This window comes from Typopeltis vanoorti, chromosome 24 (assembly GCF_054136105.1).
Source record: "Typopeltis vanoorti isolate ZY-2024b chromosome 24, IOZ_Tvanoo_1.0, whole genome shotgun sequence".
NCBI lineage: Eukaryota > Metazoa > Arthropoda > Arachnida > Uropygi > Thelyphonidae > Typopeltis > Typopeltis vanoorti.
In genome coordinates, this window is record NC_143572.1 from 48421068 (window position 1) to 48441013 (window position 19946).

General features: G+C 33.5%; 1 protein-coding gene across 1 annotated transcript in view; it reads right to left on the bottom strand.

The window, feature by feature from the left end:
* RasGAP1 (Ras GTPase activating protein 1) overlaps window positions 1-19946 on the bottom strand; it is a 210612-nt gene that overhangs the window by 182922 nt on the left and 7744 nt on the right. Inside the window, exon 2 of the mRNA XM_090414179.1 lies at window positions 9561-9681. Within this exon, the coding sequence (XP_090270305.1) occupies window positions 9561-9681 (121 nt within the window). The remainder of the gene's footprint in view (window positions 1-9560; window positions 9682-19946) is intronic.

Consider the following 19946-nt stretch of genomic DNA (forward strand, 5'->3'; position numbering starts at 1 on the left):
AGTGGAATGAGCATAAAAAAAAAAAAAAAAGAAGAAGAGAGGGAGGGATCAAAGTTCATAAAAGTAATATAAAAACTGACATGAAACTGGTATTTAATTAAATATATGGATCACAAACAGAGAAGAATGTCAAAGTGTGAAGTTTAGAGACAAGATATACTCTCATTTAATAAGAGGCATATATGAATATGTTCAATACATTATACATTTGAAATGGATATATCAAAGCAAGACTACCTAAATTATTAACAGAATGGAGACCTATGATGTCGTTAATCAGAAGATAAGACCAAAGAAGATATTGTGATGATTGAGATGGATGACAAAGGCTGAAAGGAGAGTAGAATGAAAAAAAACTAGGAGTGATATTTGTTCAGCAGCAGACTGATTGACTTTTAACATGCTCATGCTGGGAGTGTTTGAAAAAAAACTCCCACTGCCACCTTCAGTATCTGGTGGGTTGAGAGAATACACTTTGCCCTGAATGCAAATTCCTCTTTGTGTATCTGCAGAGATGCTATATATTGTGACAGGGTCTTTTGACTGTAACCAAATCTGTTTTTTTTTTTTTTTTGGATTGGGGGGGGGTTACATCTTTAATTACTAAAAGGTTTAAGTAAGTGAATCAACATTATTCACATTATGTTGATTATCAATTATTAATAATTCTTAATAATTTACATTTGTGAATTCTTAATAATTTACTTTTATGATATAATGTGTATGTCTCCTACAAGTTGCTGGGATGAAGCATATAACATGATCCTATAAACTCTAGACAAAATGTCTACATTAATGACGGGCATAAAAAAACTTGACGAGATGGAAAGAGATTTGTTTGTAAAAAAAATATAAATAACTAACCAATAATAAATGGCAGTTGTGTACATTGGCAGCTCAGTAAATAACTACAGGGAGGGGCTAATCCAATGAACTAATAATGTTGATCAGGTGATTCATCTAGGCGTGGCAGGAATACATTGTGTGTTGATGGAACAGCAAATCATTTTGTATAGTTTATTGTGCTGGTTATGTGTACTTATTTCAATGTTTTATTTATATATCCTTCTTTTTTTTTTTTTTTTTTTCCCTAAGAATTTTTCTTTTATTCACTGAAGATGAGTATACAATATATACATAAATAATTTCAGATCATCATCATCAGAATTTCCCACCCTTTGGCAAATCCTACATCCATACATATTTCTTTTTGTCAGTGGTTCTTTTATTTATCAATCATAGATATCTTGCATGTGATATGACAGTCTTCTGATAGAGATCAAGAACACAGTTCACTTCTTATATTACATACAATTAATTTTTATTCCGGAATATATGAATTTACTTACTACATATGTTCTTTTTGAAGATGAATCAAAATGTTCCTATATCATGAAAAAAATAAATAAATAAAACCTCAATAAGCATTATACTGCAGAAGCAAAAAACACTAATTTAATTGCATCACCAAATACAGTAGAGAGACATTTATAGCCTATGTACTACATTCAACAATGATTAGTGTACTTATAAACAACTGGAAACACCCCTCATAATGAAAAACACGTCCCATCCCACAAATGCTATACTACATGCATGCAAGAAACAGTTTTATTGTAGTGTGATTACAAAAGTAAATACATTTGTCGTAACGTCATGTTTCAGAATTTCAGCTGCAGAAAATATGTGATAATACCTGTTTATAATGCAGCCACTGGGCGTAGAAAGCAAATGATTTATGTAAACAAATAAACTTGAAATCAGCTCAAAACACTGATTCCATCTTTTTTTTTTTTACACATATCCACCTCTTCCCCCCCCCCCCCCCAATTCGTGTATGTTTTCATTCGAGATTTCCTATATTGTCAAGACACTTCAGAAATGCTAATGTTAAAATATAATTTCACCAAAAAGTTGCAATCAATATGCCACATAAACCTTGTGCAATGATGCCTGCCCAACGTGGCAGCAATATATATATATATATATATATATGGTACAGCACGTTCCAGCAGGCAGTATCAACATGTTAAAGAACATAACTGACGTAAGGATGTTCTGGATGTCCAGAATAGAAAAATTACATGAGGAAAGCAGCGATAGAATAGCAGTAGAAAATATTAAAGAACATAATCAGGAGTACACGGTGATACTTGAGGTAGAAAAAAGTCATTCAAAACTTGAAATGTAGAAAGCCAGGTATACTGAGTGGCATTTGATCTTCTTAGTCAATTGTCTCATGGCTGAAAACTTGTGACACAATGTGTTAGTCTTCTCCATCTGGTCGGCCTGGTTGGCTGAGTGGTTAGCATATCTGTTCTCTAGCCAAAAAGCTGCAGGTTTGAATCCCACCATGGGCATGGATGTTTGTGATTGTCAGTGAAATACTAGTGGTGCTGGTGGGCGGTAGATGGCGTTGGTGTTGACGATGATGGTAATTCCGGTTCATTGTAGGTGGTGGATTGAGTGGTGGAGACAGAGATGTAGAGTAGGTGCCCTCCCTCGATAAGTCTTTGGACTCCCTGGAGGGGTCATATAATAATAATAATTACGAAAAATCTGTCTCTGTCTTTTATCATTCTAAATGCATACTCCAACCTTAGTATATTACGAGCAGGAATTTGATCTAGCCATCTCCCATGGGCTTGTTTCTTCTTCTAGCTCCAACAAGACATTCAACAGAAAGTCTCTAATACTAAGTACAATCAACTCTATGGAGATCTCGGAGGACCCCCTAGAATAGTTTGTTATAGTAGACTGTTTGATATAGTGGATTTTTTTGAGAATTCACTATAGCAAACAGTCTACTGTGCCTATAGCATAAGTGAGTTTTTCATAATGGTGTTGTGGTTTCATAATGTCTGTTATAATTTGCTATAGAGAACTACCAGTATAAGTTTTACAGTAGTTGCATTGCATGGTTCAGAAGACTATAGAAGGTTGAAAAGAAATTTTAATCGATCCCGGGGGGGGGGGGGGGGGGGGGAGCACTTCCTCCCCGGGATCGATTAAAAAAATCCACAAATTATAATCGAGGTGCTTAAGGGTCAAAGCTGTATAACTGTGAGGAGACCTCCACATAGCCTTTAAAGGAATGCGGAGAACCGACCAAGGCTTCTGACCTAATGTCCAATCCTCACTTTCTCGTGGTGCACCCTGTTGGGTATCTACTTGAATACTGTGGATAGTGAACGAACGAGGATGGGCTGGCAATTTGGGATTTAGCCGACCAAATTGTATTCTTATTGGTTAAACCAAAATAAAAAATGATGGTACAACATGACAAAATTTCATGCCAGCTGGGGCGTCACCCGGTTAAACAAGGCCCCGTTGTTTTCGCCAGGGAACCAGGGCGAACAGCGAAAAGTCAGCTACTGGAACAAATCTGAAAACAAACCCCAACTCAACATCACCAGAGTTAAAGATCGGTACTATCAATGTAAGAAGCCTGAATGGCAAAGAAATGGAGCTAGCTGAGGAATTAGATAAGTACCAGATCGACATAATAGGGGTGACTGAAACAAAAAAGACCAAAACTGGTGAGATCGTTCTGAGCAATAAATACAAAATGTTATATATTCAGGCAATGACAATCAAGGAAAAGAAGGAGTAGCCATAGTATTCAACACAAAATACGAGGCTAATCTTCTTGAATGGCACTCAGTCTCAAGTAGAGTAATGTGGGCAAATATGAGAATGGGGAACTGGACAATGAGACTTATTTGTGCCTATGGTCCCACAGAAGGTTCTACTAAGGTAGAAGTGGAGGAATTTTTTGAGGCTTTAGAAAAAGCAACTGACACAATGAAAAAAGGAAAAGTTGGTCCTTGTTGGGGATCTAAATAGCAGAGTAGGAAATGATTGTGAGACATACAAAAATATTTTGGGAAAATTTGGAGAAAAGAGCAAAGCTAATAATAATGGCAAATATCTGTTGGATTTCTGCTCAGGACATGGACTGGTTATTACTAACACCATGTTCCAACATAAAAATGTGCACAAATTCACATGGAGAGAAGAGGCTAGGAATAAGAAAAGTCTCATTGACTATGTTATTGTTGATAGTGATGTTTTCTCCCTGGTGCAGGACACCAGAGTGTACAGAGGATTTGAAATTGGAAGTGATCACTATTTAGTCTTGAGCAGGATAAAATTGAATTTCATATTGAAAAGAATAACATGGAAGAAAGTTTTAAAGCGAATAAAAGTTGAGCAGCTCTCAGATGTGAACTGTAGACTAAAATACAGAAAGATTATTGAAAAGAAAATGAAAGAGTTTGTGAACAGGAATCAAACCTTGGAGATTCAGTGGCAAAGTCTGAAGAAAACACTGATTGATTCTACCAGAGAGGCATGTGGTGAGGTTGTCTGCAAGGATAGAAAAATCAGAACTCCCTGGTGGACACAGGAAGTTAAAGAGGCAGTGAAGGAAAAGAAGAAAGCATATCAAAAGTTCCTGGCAGATAAGTCAGCTTTTACTCTTACAGAATACAGAGACAAATGTAAGAAAGCTAAACAGTGAGTAAAACTAGCTAAACAAAAGTCATGGGAGGACTTTGGCAAGAATATAGAAAATAAATATCAAGAAGGTGGCAAAATATTCTGGAGGTTGTTGAAGAAGCTTAGGAATGGAGGAAAGAGTGCTGTAAAAGCACTTAGAGATGATAAAGGTGACATGAAAACAGGAGAAAAAGATATCCTTGAAGTATGGAATAATTACTTTGAAAAACTGCTAAATGAAACAAGCAGTGATGACAGCATAGTGATAAAAAACACTAACCAGGCATGCAGTCAGGAATACATATCCATACTTGAAGTAGAAAAAGCCATCAAAGGCTTGAAATGTGGAAAGGCAGCAGGAGTAGATGATATTCGACCAGAAATGCTGAAGGTATGGTGGTATAAAAGTCTTAAAGTGGCTGCATTGCATAGTTCAGAAAGCCTGGACAGAGGGACAAATTCCCGATGATTGGAGTAGAGCTCTCATAGTACCCATATATAAAAAGGGAAATAAAACTGAATGTGAGAATTACAGAGGTATTTCCCTACTGAGTGTTCCTGGCAAGATCTATGCAAGTATACTTGAGAAACGGTTGAGAAGAATTGTGGAAGAAAAGCTTGGTGAAGAACAAGCTGGATTTAGGCCAAATAGAGGCTGTCAGGATCAGATCTTCACTTTACGACAAATAGTCGAGAAAGCATGGGAATATAACAAAGATCTGTATTTAAGTTTTGTCGATTTGGAAAAGGCATATGACACGGTGCCAAGAGAGAAGCTATTCAATACGCTGGTGTCAATGGGGCATTATATCAAGCAATACTTAGTCTTTATTTGAGTTGTAAGTCAGCAGTTAGAATTGAAGGAACTACAGGAAGATGGTTTAATGTTAAATCTGGTGTGAGACAAGGATGTACATTATCCCCTCTATTATTCATTATCAATATGGATCACATTATGAAGGAAAGTGGTATTAAACCTGATATCAAAATTGGAGAGGTTAATGTCAGCTCTTTGCTTTATGCTGATGATGTTATACTTCTAAATAAATCCGCTACATGTCTGCAAGATTCTCTGACTAAATTGAATAGCTGTTGTAATAGATATGGTATGAAGGTCAGCAATAAAAAGACAAACACAATGAAAATAGGCTGAATCATTGAAAATGTCAACTGTGTTGTGAATGGAGAACCTGTGGAACAAGTAAAACATTTCAGCTACTTAGGCACGATTTTTACTGAAGATGGTAAATTAAATAAAGAAATAGACAATGGAATCAGCAAAGCTGGTATGGTGGGAAGTCAATTGAATAAATTCATATGGAATAAGAGAGAAATTAGTTGGAACACTAAATTAGCTGTATACAAGACAGTGTTCAAACCAGTTTTAACTTATGGATCTGAGAGCTGGGTCAGAAATAAAACACTTGACCAAAGACTAGAGACCGCAGATATGAGAGTCCTGAGAAAGATTAGAGGCGTGAACAGATGGCATCAATGGCAATATCATATTAAAAATGAGGATATTAGGAAAGAACTTGACATTGTCAGCATCCAGGAATGTGTTAGCAGAGATAATCTCAGGTGGTATGGTCACTTAAATAGAATGGGAGAGGAAAGATTAGCAAAACAAGTGTTCTCTGCCAGGTTTGCAGGAAAACGACCCAGAGGAAGACCAAGATATAGGTGGATTGATACGGTACAAAGTGCCTTAGACGATAGAAATATAAGTTCTGATAATGTTGGAGTCTTGACAAATAACAGACTGATTTGGAGGAAAATTGTAGATAGGAAGTTAGTAATGATGTAATTTTTTCATGTAGTACTGTCATATCCTATACCCCCCCTTGAGGGTACATGGCAGGAATATGATGATGACAAATTATAATCATAAAATTGATTGAGATATGTAATCTTATGCCCTCGAACCTGGGAACGCTTTGTCTGTCTTAAAATTTTATTATGGGTTAGTCTGTTGTGGGATAGCCATAGAACATGTGTTTTATTGCAGTAATAAAACACTTGTTCCTGTTTTTGGTTCATCTTCTTCTGATTTGTGAACAGTAATTAGTTTGCCCTTTGTCTAGTAAGTTACAGAGTGAAGTGTGAATTGTAAATTTATAGTGAAACAAATTTAAACAAAAAAAAAATATTTTTAAAAGGTACTTTAAAAAATGTTTTTTTTATAATAAGTGTATGTAATTTAATATTATTTTACTTGTGATATGATTTTTTTTTTGCTTTTAAACTGAAATAATTTAATTTAGGATTAATTAATTAGTTGATTTTTAATAAAATATGCCAGTCAATTTTTTAATATATGAAATTGTGCTAAAAACTATTAATTCTGAATACCTTCCCCCCCCCAATAATTAAAGATCATTAAAATCAATGCAAAATGAAAATAATGTATTTATAGTTTACATCGACAAATAAATACATAAAAAAAGCTAAGACGTTTATTGATGTAATTATTTGTCTTAAAGCTCCCCCCCCCCCCAGGGAAAACATGACAGCACACCCAACTGAAATGATCACACGATGCCACTGATATATATATGTACATACATACACATACACAGTGTGTGTGTGTGTGTGTGTGTGTGTGTGTGTGTGTACACTAAGATTTTGAAACACTTAAATGCAGATACCAAAGAAAACATAAAATTAAACACTGAATTGAAATTAGAAGAATTTCTAAATTACTACACAGAACTGTGGACAGACAAATATTTTAAAAAGACAACTGGCAAACAATTAACGAAAATTAAAAGGAAATAACTGAAGAAGAATTAGAAATCAGCCTGAAAGAAACAAGAAACAGAAAATCACCTGGAGAAGATAAGCTAGGTTCAGAACTATATAAATACGCAGGAACAAGATTCAAAGAAAGACTCTTATTATTTTTAAATAAAATTTACTCAACTGGTATCCCCCCAATAGAATGGAAAAAAGCAATTGTGATTCCTATCTTTAAGAAAGGTAATAGAGATGACCCTAAAAACTATAGAGGTATCAGTATATTAAATTCTTCCTGTTACAAAATATATAGCAGAATCTTAAATAACAAACTAATGGAATATTCCGAAAACTTTATTCTAGAAGTACAGAATGGTTTTAGAAAAGGATGTATAGACCCAGCCTTTTGCCTAAAATTAATAATAGAGAAAAGAAGAGAATATAATTAAGAAACACATATTGCATTTATTGACTTTGAAAAAGCATTTGATAAAGTTAAAAGAAACATATTAAAAGAAAGACAAATACCAAATAATATCCTAAAAGCTATCACAAGTATATATGAAAATAATCAAATACAAATAAGATTAAATCACGAGCTATCATATACAAGAGAGATAAACCAAGGGGTCTGATAGGGATGTCCCCTCTCAGCAACTCTTTTTAATATCTACTTAAATGAAATAATAATAAATGGAGTAAAAATTTACATCAAGGAATTAAATTAAATTAAATTTCTCCTACAGTTAACTTAAACACTTTCCTCTTTGCCGACGACCAAATAATGATTACAAATTCTGAAGATAACTTACAGAAAGCTATTTTAAATCTAAATGAGATATCCAAAGATTATGGTATGATAATATCAACAGAAAAATCAAAAACTATGGCCTTTAAAGGACAAGATCCAGCAAGAACTAAAATAGTAATAGATAACAAGATCTTAGAACAGGTGAATTCATTTAACTACCTAGGATGTACGATCACTTATGAAAATGAAAAAGATATAAACGTAAAAATTGCAAAATATTTAAAAATAACAGATGTAATTAACTCTATATTTAAACCAAACCTAGTTCAAAAACAAACCAGGCTAAAAGTATACAATACATTAGCCCTACCAGTCTTAATGTATGGAAGCGAAATCTGGACAATAAAACAAAAAGACAAACAAAGATTAACAGCAGCAGAAATGAAGTTTATGAGAAAAACTGCAAAGTATACACTATTTGATCACAAAAGAAATGAAGAAATTATGAAAGAACTAAACCAAGAACCAGTAATAGAAAAAATTAAAAAATATAAACATAAATGGATGGAACACGTTCAAAGAATGAAAACAGAAAGATTACCAAAACAAGCCTTAAAGTACAAACCATTAGGAAAAAGAAAACCAGGACGTCCTCTTAAACGATTCAACGATGACTTCTAAGGCCGGAACAGGCCATGCTAGGCCTAAATCCTTGATACGCATGATGATGACGATGATATATATATATAAATATACAGAAGAACATAGGCCTGATTCGTCAGCTATGCCAGTCACGAGCCCGGATAAAAATTTTAGAGGATTGAGATGGTGCCGTGCTTCCCTGTAAAATGGAACCAACTGCCATTGTATCATCATATGCTAACTAAAAGCTACAGAAGAACACTGGTGTTAAAAACTATGTAGTAATGATATTTATAACCAATATACAATAAAATAATGAAATAAAAGAAATGATAAAAACCAAAGAAATGCAAACACTTAAACACCAACTTATAAATGGGATACTGAGCCTAGTGTGTCAGTTTTGCCACAACAGCAATTTCTTACAGTAAATCAAATGGACACCTGACCACTCATTAAATCTTAAGATTCAGTCAGAATTTCCAAATGAGTTATCTCCGAGACTGATCACAGGTTGATGAGTTAACAACTACCAGCTGCTAAAGATGCTTGGTTTGAGGTATAAGCCAAATACTAAATTGATAATGAATGGGTGGATGCTATGTGAATATCTGTATATGATTCACTGCTGTTCATATCCCACTGCTAGTACTAAGTTTAGTAGTCTCTGGCTATAATTGTGTAATTGGTTCCCTTCTAGGTACACTGTTTCTCCTAACATAAAACGTACCTGAAACCATATGATAGTAATGAACCACAAAAATAATGGATTAAGTAAAAATTAGAGTAATATGTGGAGTTCATGCTTCTGCCACCACAGATGGAAAGTCTCTTAGTAAAAAGGCCAATAATAATACAAATCATCTAAGGGTTTATAAAACAAGTTGTAAAAATTAAAGAATTTGATGGCATTGTTTAAAATCTACAATACCTAAGAGTTTTTTCTACAGTACTTGTACGAAAAATTTCTTCTTGGTCCAGACTAATGGCACAGTATGTATCTCTCAAGCCAACAGATCCATGACTGCGAGGTGGTAAGTTTTTGGCTTCCCCTAAAAAGAAAGCAAATGACTGCTTCAATGTGTAAAGATAAGAATATACAAGAAGGAAAATTATATATATAAATAAATAAAAATCAAGTGAAATGTCAAAAAACAGACTATTGTACTAACATTTAAGAGATTATATCATAATGTTCACATGCCATTACTAAGAGAAACAACACCAGTTAAAATGAATTAATCTAATTATTTTAGACACATGACTAATTTGTTTACTAAACATTACCTGATTTTCAAAAATTAAAAATGGATACAAACTGAAGATTATTATCCTAACTTATATTCAAGTAATATCTAAATCAAAATATACTATATAATAATTATAATAAAGTAAAAAATGAAATGACAATTTTATAGTTTAGCTTAAAGTTTAATACAGTATTTTTCTTATTTTGTAGTTCTTAAAATAAATAATAATAATAATAAAAATCTGATTTATTATTATTATTATTATCATAATTCCTGCCTCAAACATGATACTAACATGCTGGGTATGCAATCTTTTTTTGTGAATGGGATTGACACACATACAAATTTTACAATGAAGGGATGTACACACATTGAACAGAATTACACAGTATAATCTGCATCTTAGCAAATATCACAAGACCCTCTGCATAAATTAACAGAAACATGAATATAACATACAGAAAACTATAGATTCATACGAGGGGGATCTGGAAAGTTCTGACAAACACCTAGAACAAAAATGATATTAAAGTAACTGATATAACCACACCACAAGAAAGAAAGAACATATGAGGATATAAGAATATAAGTTACCTTCATAACTCTGCTACTAGTATGTTCTTTCTTGTGGTTATATCATGGAGGGCTCATGAATCCAAGTAAGGAACAGAGTTTGGTCAGGGGAAAAAACTTCTTGATACAGCTAAACCTAAACATGGCAGCTTAAAGCATCCAGTAGTTTACTGTCTTTGGTGTAACTGCAATGTGCCCTATTTCAATCACATGGAGAAATCCTTGAACTTCACATGGAGGAACATGTGAGAAACATCACATGGCAGAACTAGAGCCACCGCTCTATTTTAATCATGTTCTTAATTCTGCTAACCCTGATGATGAAGATTCTATCACTCACCCAGTGATCTGGAACAAATCAGAAAACATTTCGAGATGCTATGATGAGCTTGAGAGAAGAATTATTGAACTGACAGAAACTGTCCTCAATCCAGTTCACCTTATACTAACCCAAGCTATAACCTCTTCAAATGTTACTCTTCAGCTATCCAATTTTGCATATGCGAGATCATGGCTGCATGAACATGCTCAACGACACCATGGCATCCAGAATGCCTTTAGATGCCAGCAAGACATCTGAAGCTTAATCTATCGTTGTTGTTCTCTTGTAAAGTACAGTTTTTGTTTCTCTTTTCATGTTATGCACCTGATGAAGCCTTCTTCATCAGGTGCATAATATATATATATATAGAGAGAGAGAAGTCTTGAGTTGATATCCAGTTATTTGTTGAGATGATGCCAAGTTAGAGAGTGTAAGAATGTAGTTAATACATAATCCCCTGCAGACTAATTCAAAGACTGGTTATGTGGGAAAATGACAATGACTATCAGTTCATCATTGCCAAGTGTATGGTTTATACATTTTGAACACAGAACATTGTAAGAATGGGAATTTGTGGAAGCAGTCAATAAAGCTACAACCATGGGGATAGTGCAGACAGTGAGTTAAAGTTCAGGAGTCACATTGCTAAGATAGCGTGATCATTCCATCAGATAATAACACTGATGAAGAAACCACTAACTTGTAGGAATAAAGAAGTTCTCACTTTGCAAGTATTTGATAAGGCCACATCTGGATTTACTGTGCACAGATGTGATCACCTGGATTCCAAGGAAATGGAGAGACAGTTGAAAAGATTCAGTGGCAAATAACCAAAATGATAACTGGCCTATGAACGTCTAAGTAGACCCCCCCCCTCGATGATCCCTTGGACTCCTTTGAGGAGATTCATAAAAATAATAAAATTCTAGTTAATAAAAAATTATCTTAACAAATTGAATTAGTTTCTAAAATGTTATACCTTTTCCATTTAATAAATGGCATTATTGTTAATACCATTATTTCATTGAACAAAGAAATTTGATTTTGATAATACAAATTTAACTTAGTAACCACCATTATTGTTCTTTTTTTTTTTTTTGTATTCTTATTTTTAAAAAAATGAATTGCTCCTCACTACTGAAAACTGGCATTATCTGTTTTTTGTACACTTTGTTCTATTACATAATCAGTGATGGTTTCATTCACTATATTTGTGACATTACTTTTTTTTCATCCCTATTGTTTTATAATATCTAACAAACATCTGCTCAGATAACAGAATGTAGCATAACATGCAGAAGATTAAGGGTAGTAATCAGCAATAATTTTTTTTTCCTTTTTGAATGAAATAAGCTCATTATATTTACAGGTCACCAAGACTACCAATGCATTCAAAACACTGATTCCATTCTTTCTTTTTTTTTTAACACATTATGCACCTCTTTTTCCTTTCTTTCTTTTATTTTTTCCCCCTAATTCATGTATGTTTTCAATGGCAATATTTATTTTTCTATTTATAAAATGAATAAATAAAGTAGTTTCATCAGTTACTCTTTTTTTTTTCCTTTCTTTTTTTTTACCTTCCTTTGTGTATCATGCTTGAATTTCCTTGTTTAGATTGGATATCCTGGAGACACTACTCATGCCCCCTGGCAGGTCTCCCATTTTTTTCAGGGTCACAGGAAACTAAGTAAATAATACCTTTCTGAATGGCAGTGCAATCCTCAATGAATGCTCCTTTAGCTTACTTAGCAGCAGCATTCTTTTTTTTTTTGTATATCAGAATGAAGGCAAGAATTTTTTTTTTTTTTCATTCTGTCAAACTAAATTGAATTTGAACTATTTAAATTCTGTAGGCAGAAAGTGAAAGGATTTAGGTTCAAAATGCAAAATATGCTAGTAAAAACTATATTTTCCTTATTTGAAGTATGAATTATTTATAAATTACAGCCACTCACAGTGTTAATTATCACAAATAATTAAAGGGTTTTTACTGTCAACTGAAAAAGGTAAACAGAAACAAATATTAAAAAACTAAGTGAAAAATAAAATAAAATATAAAAATTAATGAGTATAAAATATTTTGTTTTCTAATGATCTGTAAAATAAAATGATAATTTCTGTACTTTCAATTTCAAATTAAAGAATGTAAACATGTACAAATTGGCAAAATGCCCTAAGGTTAAATGACTCCCTTCCCTACTCAAAGTTAAAACTATACTTTATTAATGAGCTGAACTCACTGCTTCCAGTTCAGAAAGTGCATACTGAAAAATCTTATTTATTACCTTCTCAATAATTAATCTCCACTGTAGGATTGAATAGTGATTTCATTTAAATTTTGAATTAAAGAAAATAAGACCTCTAGTATATCACATCTCTGTCAGTGGTATTTTTTTGTCTCCAGCTAATTCTACCTCCACCTCCTCCAACACACACACAAGGCTGCCAGATCTATAATATATATTGTTCAAGACAAAGGAACATAACAACACAGTTATAAATTATTACCAAATATCACCAAAATGAGCAGATGCTGGTCAACACTCATTCACTGTCCAGTTTTAAACTCAATGAACAAACTTCTTTTCTCTGTTTCAATTCCCCAATGACAGCACAACCTCCAACTGTTCAAGAAGTATATCTTCACTCTCTATAGCCACTTGTCCACATACAGCATTAATGTAAAAAGGATGTACACAAGAGGTTTGGCAAACTATTGTGTTGACAGAAAAATCCAAATGGCAATTCTGAGAGTGGCATACTCATCTATGGCTCTCAAAACATAGAACTAACAACAACCAACAGTATAGGATGCAACCCATATCATGCAGAATTAAGAGCCATTAACACAGCATTGCAGCATTTGGATAAACAAAACCCTAAGGAATTTATATTTTTCACAGATTCCTTAGCAGTCTTTCAAGCTATTAAGAACTGCCACCAAGAAATACTTAGAGACATATCAAACAACAAACCACATAAGGATTCTGAAATAATTTTTCAGTGGATTCCATCTCATGTGGGATTAAAGGCAAATGAATATGCAGATGAAGGAGCAAAAATGGCTGCAACATCAAGTGATACCAGATTTATCTTTTTAAAAACTACAAAAAAAAAAAAGTAAAAAGAATGATTCTCCATTGATGAAACTAGGCGGGTATTGAACTGCTGATGCCGACATCACAGACAATCATTCTGATTTGCAATGATTTCTATGTAGCACCATTCTTTTTTTATATTTCATCCTTTTGAAGAGGTGTCTAACATGGTATCTGCTAGTTCTGACAAATAATAATGATGACAGCATAAACATTTCTTATGTTCTTCAAAGCAGATATCCACAGCAATTGTAAATAGTGGAGACCAAATTGCATGGATACAGTAATTTATACATCCTTGAATGTGACAAGGCATAGTTTGTCCTTCAGAAAGTGGATAACAGTTGCCAGTTTTATATGTGGTTTAACTACCAAACCATCCATAGTGGATGAAAAATATCAACCATTCTAAACTTCATATCCATGTAACTTCAATGCATTTCAATGGTATTTCAATGGATAGATTGCATCTGTTTTGTACAGAAAAATTACTATAAATAAGTAAGAAAAATACATCATGAAAATGCAGAGAGCTTGCAGAATGATTCAAACAGGCTGAAAGTATAGACAAAAGATAAATGATGCCACTTGTAGAAAAGTGTCAAGTTATGCATTTGGGATGAAAAGAAAATTGCCAGCTGTATACTATATTGACAGAACTAGACTGTAGTAAATTACTGAGACTAAGGATTTGAAGATACTGGTGGAGTATGAGTTAAATTCCAGAGGGCATGTTGCAAAAGTGGCCAAGGTAGCTTATATGTGGACAGAGCTTGAAAATTACATGCCAGTCAACTAGTCAACAAATATTGCACTGCTCAGTGTCAGCCTGAGTGGAGTACCACAGTTGCTTAATACATCATAGTCGTGTCCAATCCAAGACTAGGCCAATTGATAAGCTTTTAATCCTGTGACTAATTTTTATGATTTGTATGTAACTATCAGTGTGGGAGCAAATAAAAATTAAGTGCTTAATGTCAGTGTGTCTATGAGATATTATGAAAAACATCACACATTTTACCAGTAATATATCACTATAAGCAATTAAAGTGGTGAAGGATTTTTCACTTGGTTAGACTATAAATTAAAGATTCCAAGAAGTTATATTCTTGTTTACCCTTCCCACAATGCTTAGACTGTGGGAAGGGACACAACCTCAATAATGTTTTGGATTGTGGCCCTTCCCACAATGTATAGCATTATACATATCCAAAAGGGCAAGGGTAATGCATGCTTTGCATTATGGGATACTTCACATGCAAACTATGTTTGCTTATACTTGGATAAAGGATTAAACCAAGAATATAATTTTTTGGCATCTTTAATTTATAATCCAATCAAGTGAAAAATTTTTTAATACCTATCTCTGATCCAGACTGGTTTAATAATAAGGTGATACACCTTTTCACTATATGTATATGAGAAATATATAATTCTACATTACTTCAACCTTATGAAAATGAGATGATACACGAATACCGGAAAAGTCCTTTTTAGGACTTCCAGGGTAACAAATGGCAATGCTATAGCCAATGAAGTTTTAACTGAGGCTCGGCTATTGCCGTTACCCAGCCATGACTAAGAGCTTTTTAGCTCAACCCCATCCACACAGATAATCTTCATTCAGATGACGGGATAAAGAGTCAAGGACTCAGTCCATCGCCCAGTTCTTTTAAGAACCTTATGAAAATATATTTTATATCAGGCCTGCACAACATATGGCCCGCAATGCTATTTATTTTGGCTTGTCTGCCTGATTGAAATTAGTTAAACATACGAGGGAATATGAAATTAGATGATTTGAATTAAATTTTTACTAAGACTATGCATGTTTACATTATGCAATTAATGTCACAATAATGTTTCTTTCAACTCGACAATAAATTGCACTTGGAGTTATTCCCACTGTCACATTTAATAACAAATTATTACAATCGCTTCGAGGTTTTATTAGCGCTAGTGTCGCTGTAGGGAAATTCAGAGTTACATCTACTTGATAACAACTTGATGTCTACAAATGATAACGAATCATATTACACAAATTTGGCCGTGCCTTGACCGGCTTTGGCAGTGTAGCGGTTGGTTGTAGCTGGAGCAATACATTACATAACTGTTATCATAACCTGCATTATTGTGAATTTTTCATCATTAGTTTTTTGTAATTAATATTGTCAATCTCGACACAATGAGCTTAAATAAAAAGTGTAAAATAGATTTGGAATATCGAGCATTTAACCTTGGAAAAACAAATATTTGTTTAAGTTGTTTAAGGACAAAATAGTGTGCATTGTTTGCTGGGAATCTATCACTGTGCCAAAAGAGTACAATCTGAGACGTCATTTTAAATCGAAACATCCTAACCTTGGCAAGTTGGATGTAAGTAAAAAGCAAATAAAAGCAGCAAAGTTATTTAGAGTCCTTAGCGGTGGGCAACAAGCCTTTAAAAAGTGACATTTGCAAATGAAGTTGCCACAAAGGTAAGCTTAAAAATATTACAAGAAATAGTTTGTGCTGGCAAATCATTTACTGAGGGAGAGTTGATAAAAAAATGTTCTGATGATTGCTGTTTCCGAATTGTGTCCTATAAGAAAAATAATTTTGAAAATATCAGTTTGTCCCGTATGACTGTTCAGTGCAGGATGGCTGATATTGCCGAGGTTCTTAAAAATAACCTGCAAAGATCGGCTAGTGAATTTGTCTATTATTTGCTTGCTATGGATGAAAGTACTGACGTGAAAGATACTGCACAGCTTTTAATATATGTAAGAGGCGTTAATAAGAATTTTGAGGTGACAGAGGAGCTTGCTGGTTTCTGTTCAATGAAAGGAAGAACAACAGGAAAGGAGATCGCAGAAAAAAATGTAAAGATGTGTGTAACCGAAAAACTATCCTTAAATTTCAAGAATTTAGTAGCAGTTTGCACTGATGGTGCCCCATCCATGTGTGGAAAAAATTTCGGTGCGGTAACATTTATTGAACAGTATGCAGGTAAACCATTGACAAAATTTCACTGCCTAATTCATCAGCAGGTGTTATGTTCAAAGGTTTTGCAGTTTGATCATACGATTATAGTAGTATTTGTTCTGGTCAACTATATTCGAGCTCAGGGTTTGAAACACAGAATGTTTCAGGTGCTTCTAGAAGAAAATGATGCCGAGTACGGGGATCTACCATACCACACTGATGTACGTTGGTTGAGTCGCAGTAAAGTTTTGTCACGCATTGTCTCTCTAAAAAAATGAACTAGTTGAATTTTTGGAATCTCAAGAAGATATGGAAAATTTCCCAGAAATAATGGATGAAGAATGGAATCAAGATTTATTTTTTTTGTGTGACATTTTCGGTCACTTGAATGACCTTAACTTACAGCTTCAAGGAAATAATAAGTTTGTTTTTCAGCTAATGTCTCTTATAAAGGCATTCAAAATGAAATTAAGTTTGTTTGCAAATCAACTTGCTAAGGAGATATGTCACAATTCTTAACTTGTTGACAGAATATTCCATCAGAATATCATTCAATGGTGGGTGGAAAATATAAGCAATATCACTTCTAAGTGAGGAGTTTCGGTAAAGAATGCCATTGAGTAATAAAGATGAAGTCCGCATAAAAGTGATTGAGGATCCATTTTCTGTCGAAGCAGGAAATCTACCTGTCGAACTCCAGATGGAAGTTATTGATCTCCAGTGTTCTGGAAACTATTGGGTCAAGCATAGAGAGAGTGCTTTACAAGAGTTTTATTCTATTCTGAATCAGGATAAATTTAAAAGTTTGTTGGATACTGCCTACCAGGTATTTTGTATGTTTGGGAGCACATATACTTGTGAACAAACATTTTCGGTCATGAACTTGAACAAAACCAGACAGCGTTCATCTTTAAGTGATATCAATTTAGAGGCCATATTAAGAATGGCCACTTCAAACATGACAGCAAACTTTGATAAAATAGTGGCAACAAAGAAATGCAATATGACACATTGTGACATTCAGTCACTGATATTTCACTGAGAATAAGTTTGATATTCTCAGTGAAATTATTAGTAAACTTTGTATTTATGTTTAAGTGGTTTTTATTGAGAAATTTTGCAGCCATATCTGTTTATAAATAATTTTGATTATAATTTTAATTGTAACTCTAAAAAATTTAAATATGAATATTAATTAGTATTTACTGTAGACCTACTAACAAATTTACTCAAGTTTAGCCTGCAGTGGACTAGTCTGAGATTCAAGGTCTGAAGTGATCTGGCCCTTGGTCAGCTGGTCCAAGTTGTGCAGGCCTGTTTTATATGTTTGTCATGATGTGACAGCAAATGAACAAAATAAATCAAATACTGAAAAAAATGTTTACATTTTTTGGAATAAATATACAGAAATTATATAATTTCTCCAACTTTGAACTTAAACACTCTCCTTTTTGCTGATGACCAAATAATAATTACAAATTCTGAAGATAACTTACAGAAAGATATTTTAAATTTAAAGGAGATAGCCAAAGATTATGGAATGATAATATCAACAGAAAAATCAAAAACAATGGCCTTTAAAGGACACGATCCAGTAAGAACTAAAATAGTAATAGATAACAAGATTTTAGAACAGGTGAATTCATTAAACTACTTAGGATGTATGATTACATATGAAAATTAAAAAGATATAAACCTAAAAATTGCAAAATATTTAAAAATAACAGGTGTAATTAACTCTATATTTAAATTTAACCTAGTTCAAAAACAAACCAGACTAAAAGTTACATTAGTTACGTTTCAATACATTAGCTCTACCAGTTGTATTGTATGGAAAAAAGACAAAGATTAATAAAAGCTGAAATGAAGTTTATGAGAAAAACTGCAAAGTACACTTCACATCACTTGCCTTAGTATCACATTATGCAAAGCACATATCCTTAAGGACATGTATAATGCTATGCATTATGGCAGTGTTTCTCAAAGTGTGGTACCTGTACCCCATGGGGTACGCGGCAGTGCATCATTAACGCATGGAATCATCATATTTCTCAACAAATGGTGCAATTAGAGACAACTGGGATAAAAACGGCACTAACTAATGAATCACATCTCCCCTCCAAAACCATATGTTGTCGGTGCAACATATGGTTTTGCCTGACACTACCCCATTATGAACGTGTTAAAACTAAAAAATATATAGTGAATGTGTTTCAGATATTATGGAATTCGGTTGAAGAAAATTAGCATTTCAACTCAACTGTTAAAATGCTAATTTGTCTTTGGTTTGCACGATCTTTTGATAATACTGCACCAATCATATGCACCTCTTCATAGCTGCTCTATGAAGTCTCAATCTCAAGTCTTGTAAATTACTGGTAATTTTTGCTTGAAATAATGGGAAAGAAGATGAAGCTATTTGGGTAGATGACTTTGATGATGCACACAAAGAAACTGTTCTCGATGCCTAAAGCAGCGATAGCGAGTAGGAGCTTCTTGGTAAGTCACACCATTTGCAGTTTTTTTTCTGCAAACTTTAGTTTCCGAAAATCCCCGTATATCTCACACCACGATTTTTTAGCTTTAATTTTGGGAAAAAAGTGCGAGTTATATTTGAGTAGATAAATTTATGGTAATTTTTTTTTTGCTTTCAAATTCTTAAGTATGGATCATTGTTTAAAGATTGGATTTATAAAACCCTCAAAAGAGAGCAATCTAGCAAATACAAGTAGCTGTAAGCAACAAGAAAACGTTGATATTGCATCTGGATCAAATGAAATTGATAAGGGTGTGTCGTCTGACATCTCTAGAGAACCAACTAAGAAGAAGATGAAAAATCTTCATAAGTATGATATGAATTACTTGAAATGTGGAGTTTCATGGATGGGAAATGAAGAGGAACTTAGTCCAAATTTTGTACTACTAAAAATAAATCATATTTTTTGTTTACATGAACATATAAATTCAAATAAAATAGACATTTACAATGAAATATACTTTATTTATTTATTATTTGATAAGGGGGTACTTGGTAATAATGAAAATTTAAGAAGGGGTATGTGGATATCTAAAGTTTGAGAAACACTGCATTATGAGAAGGGACACTA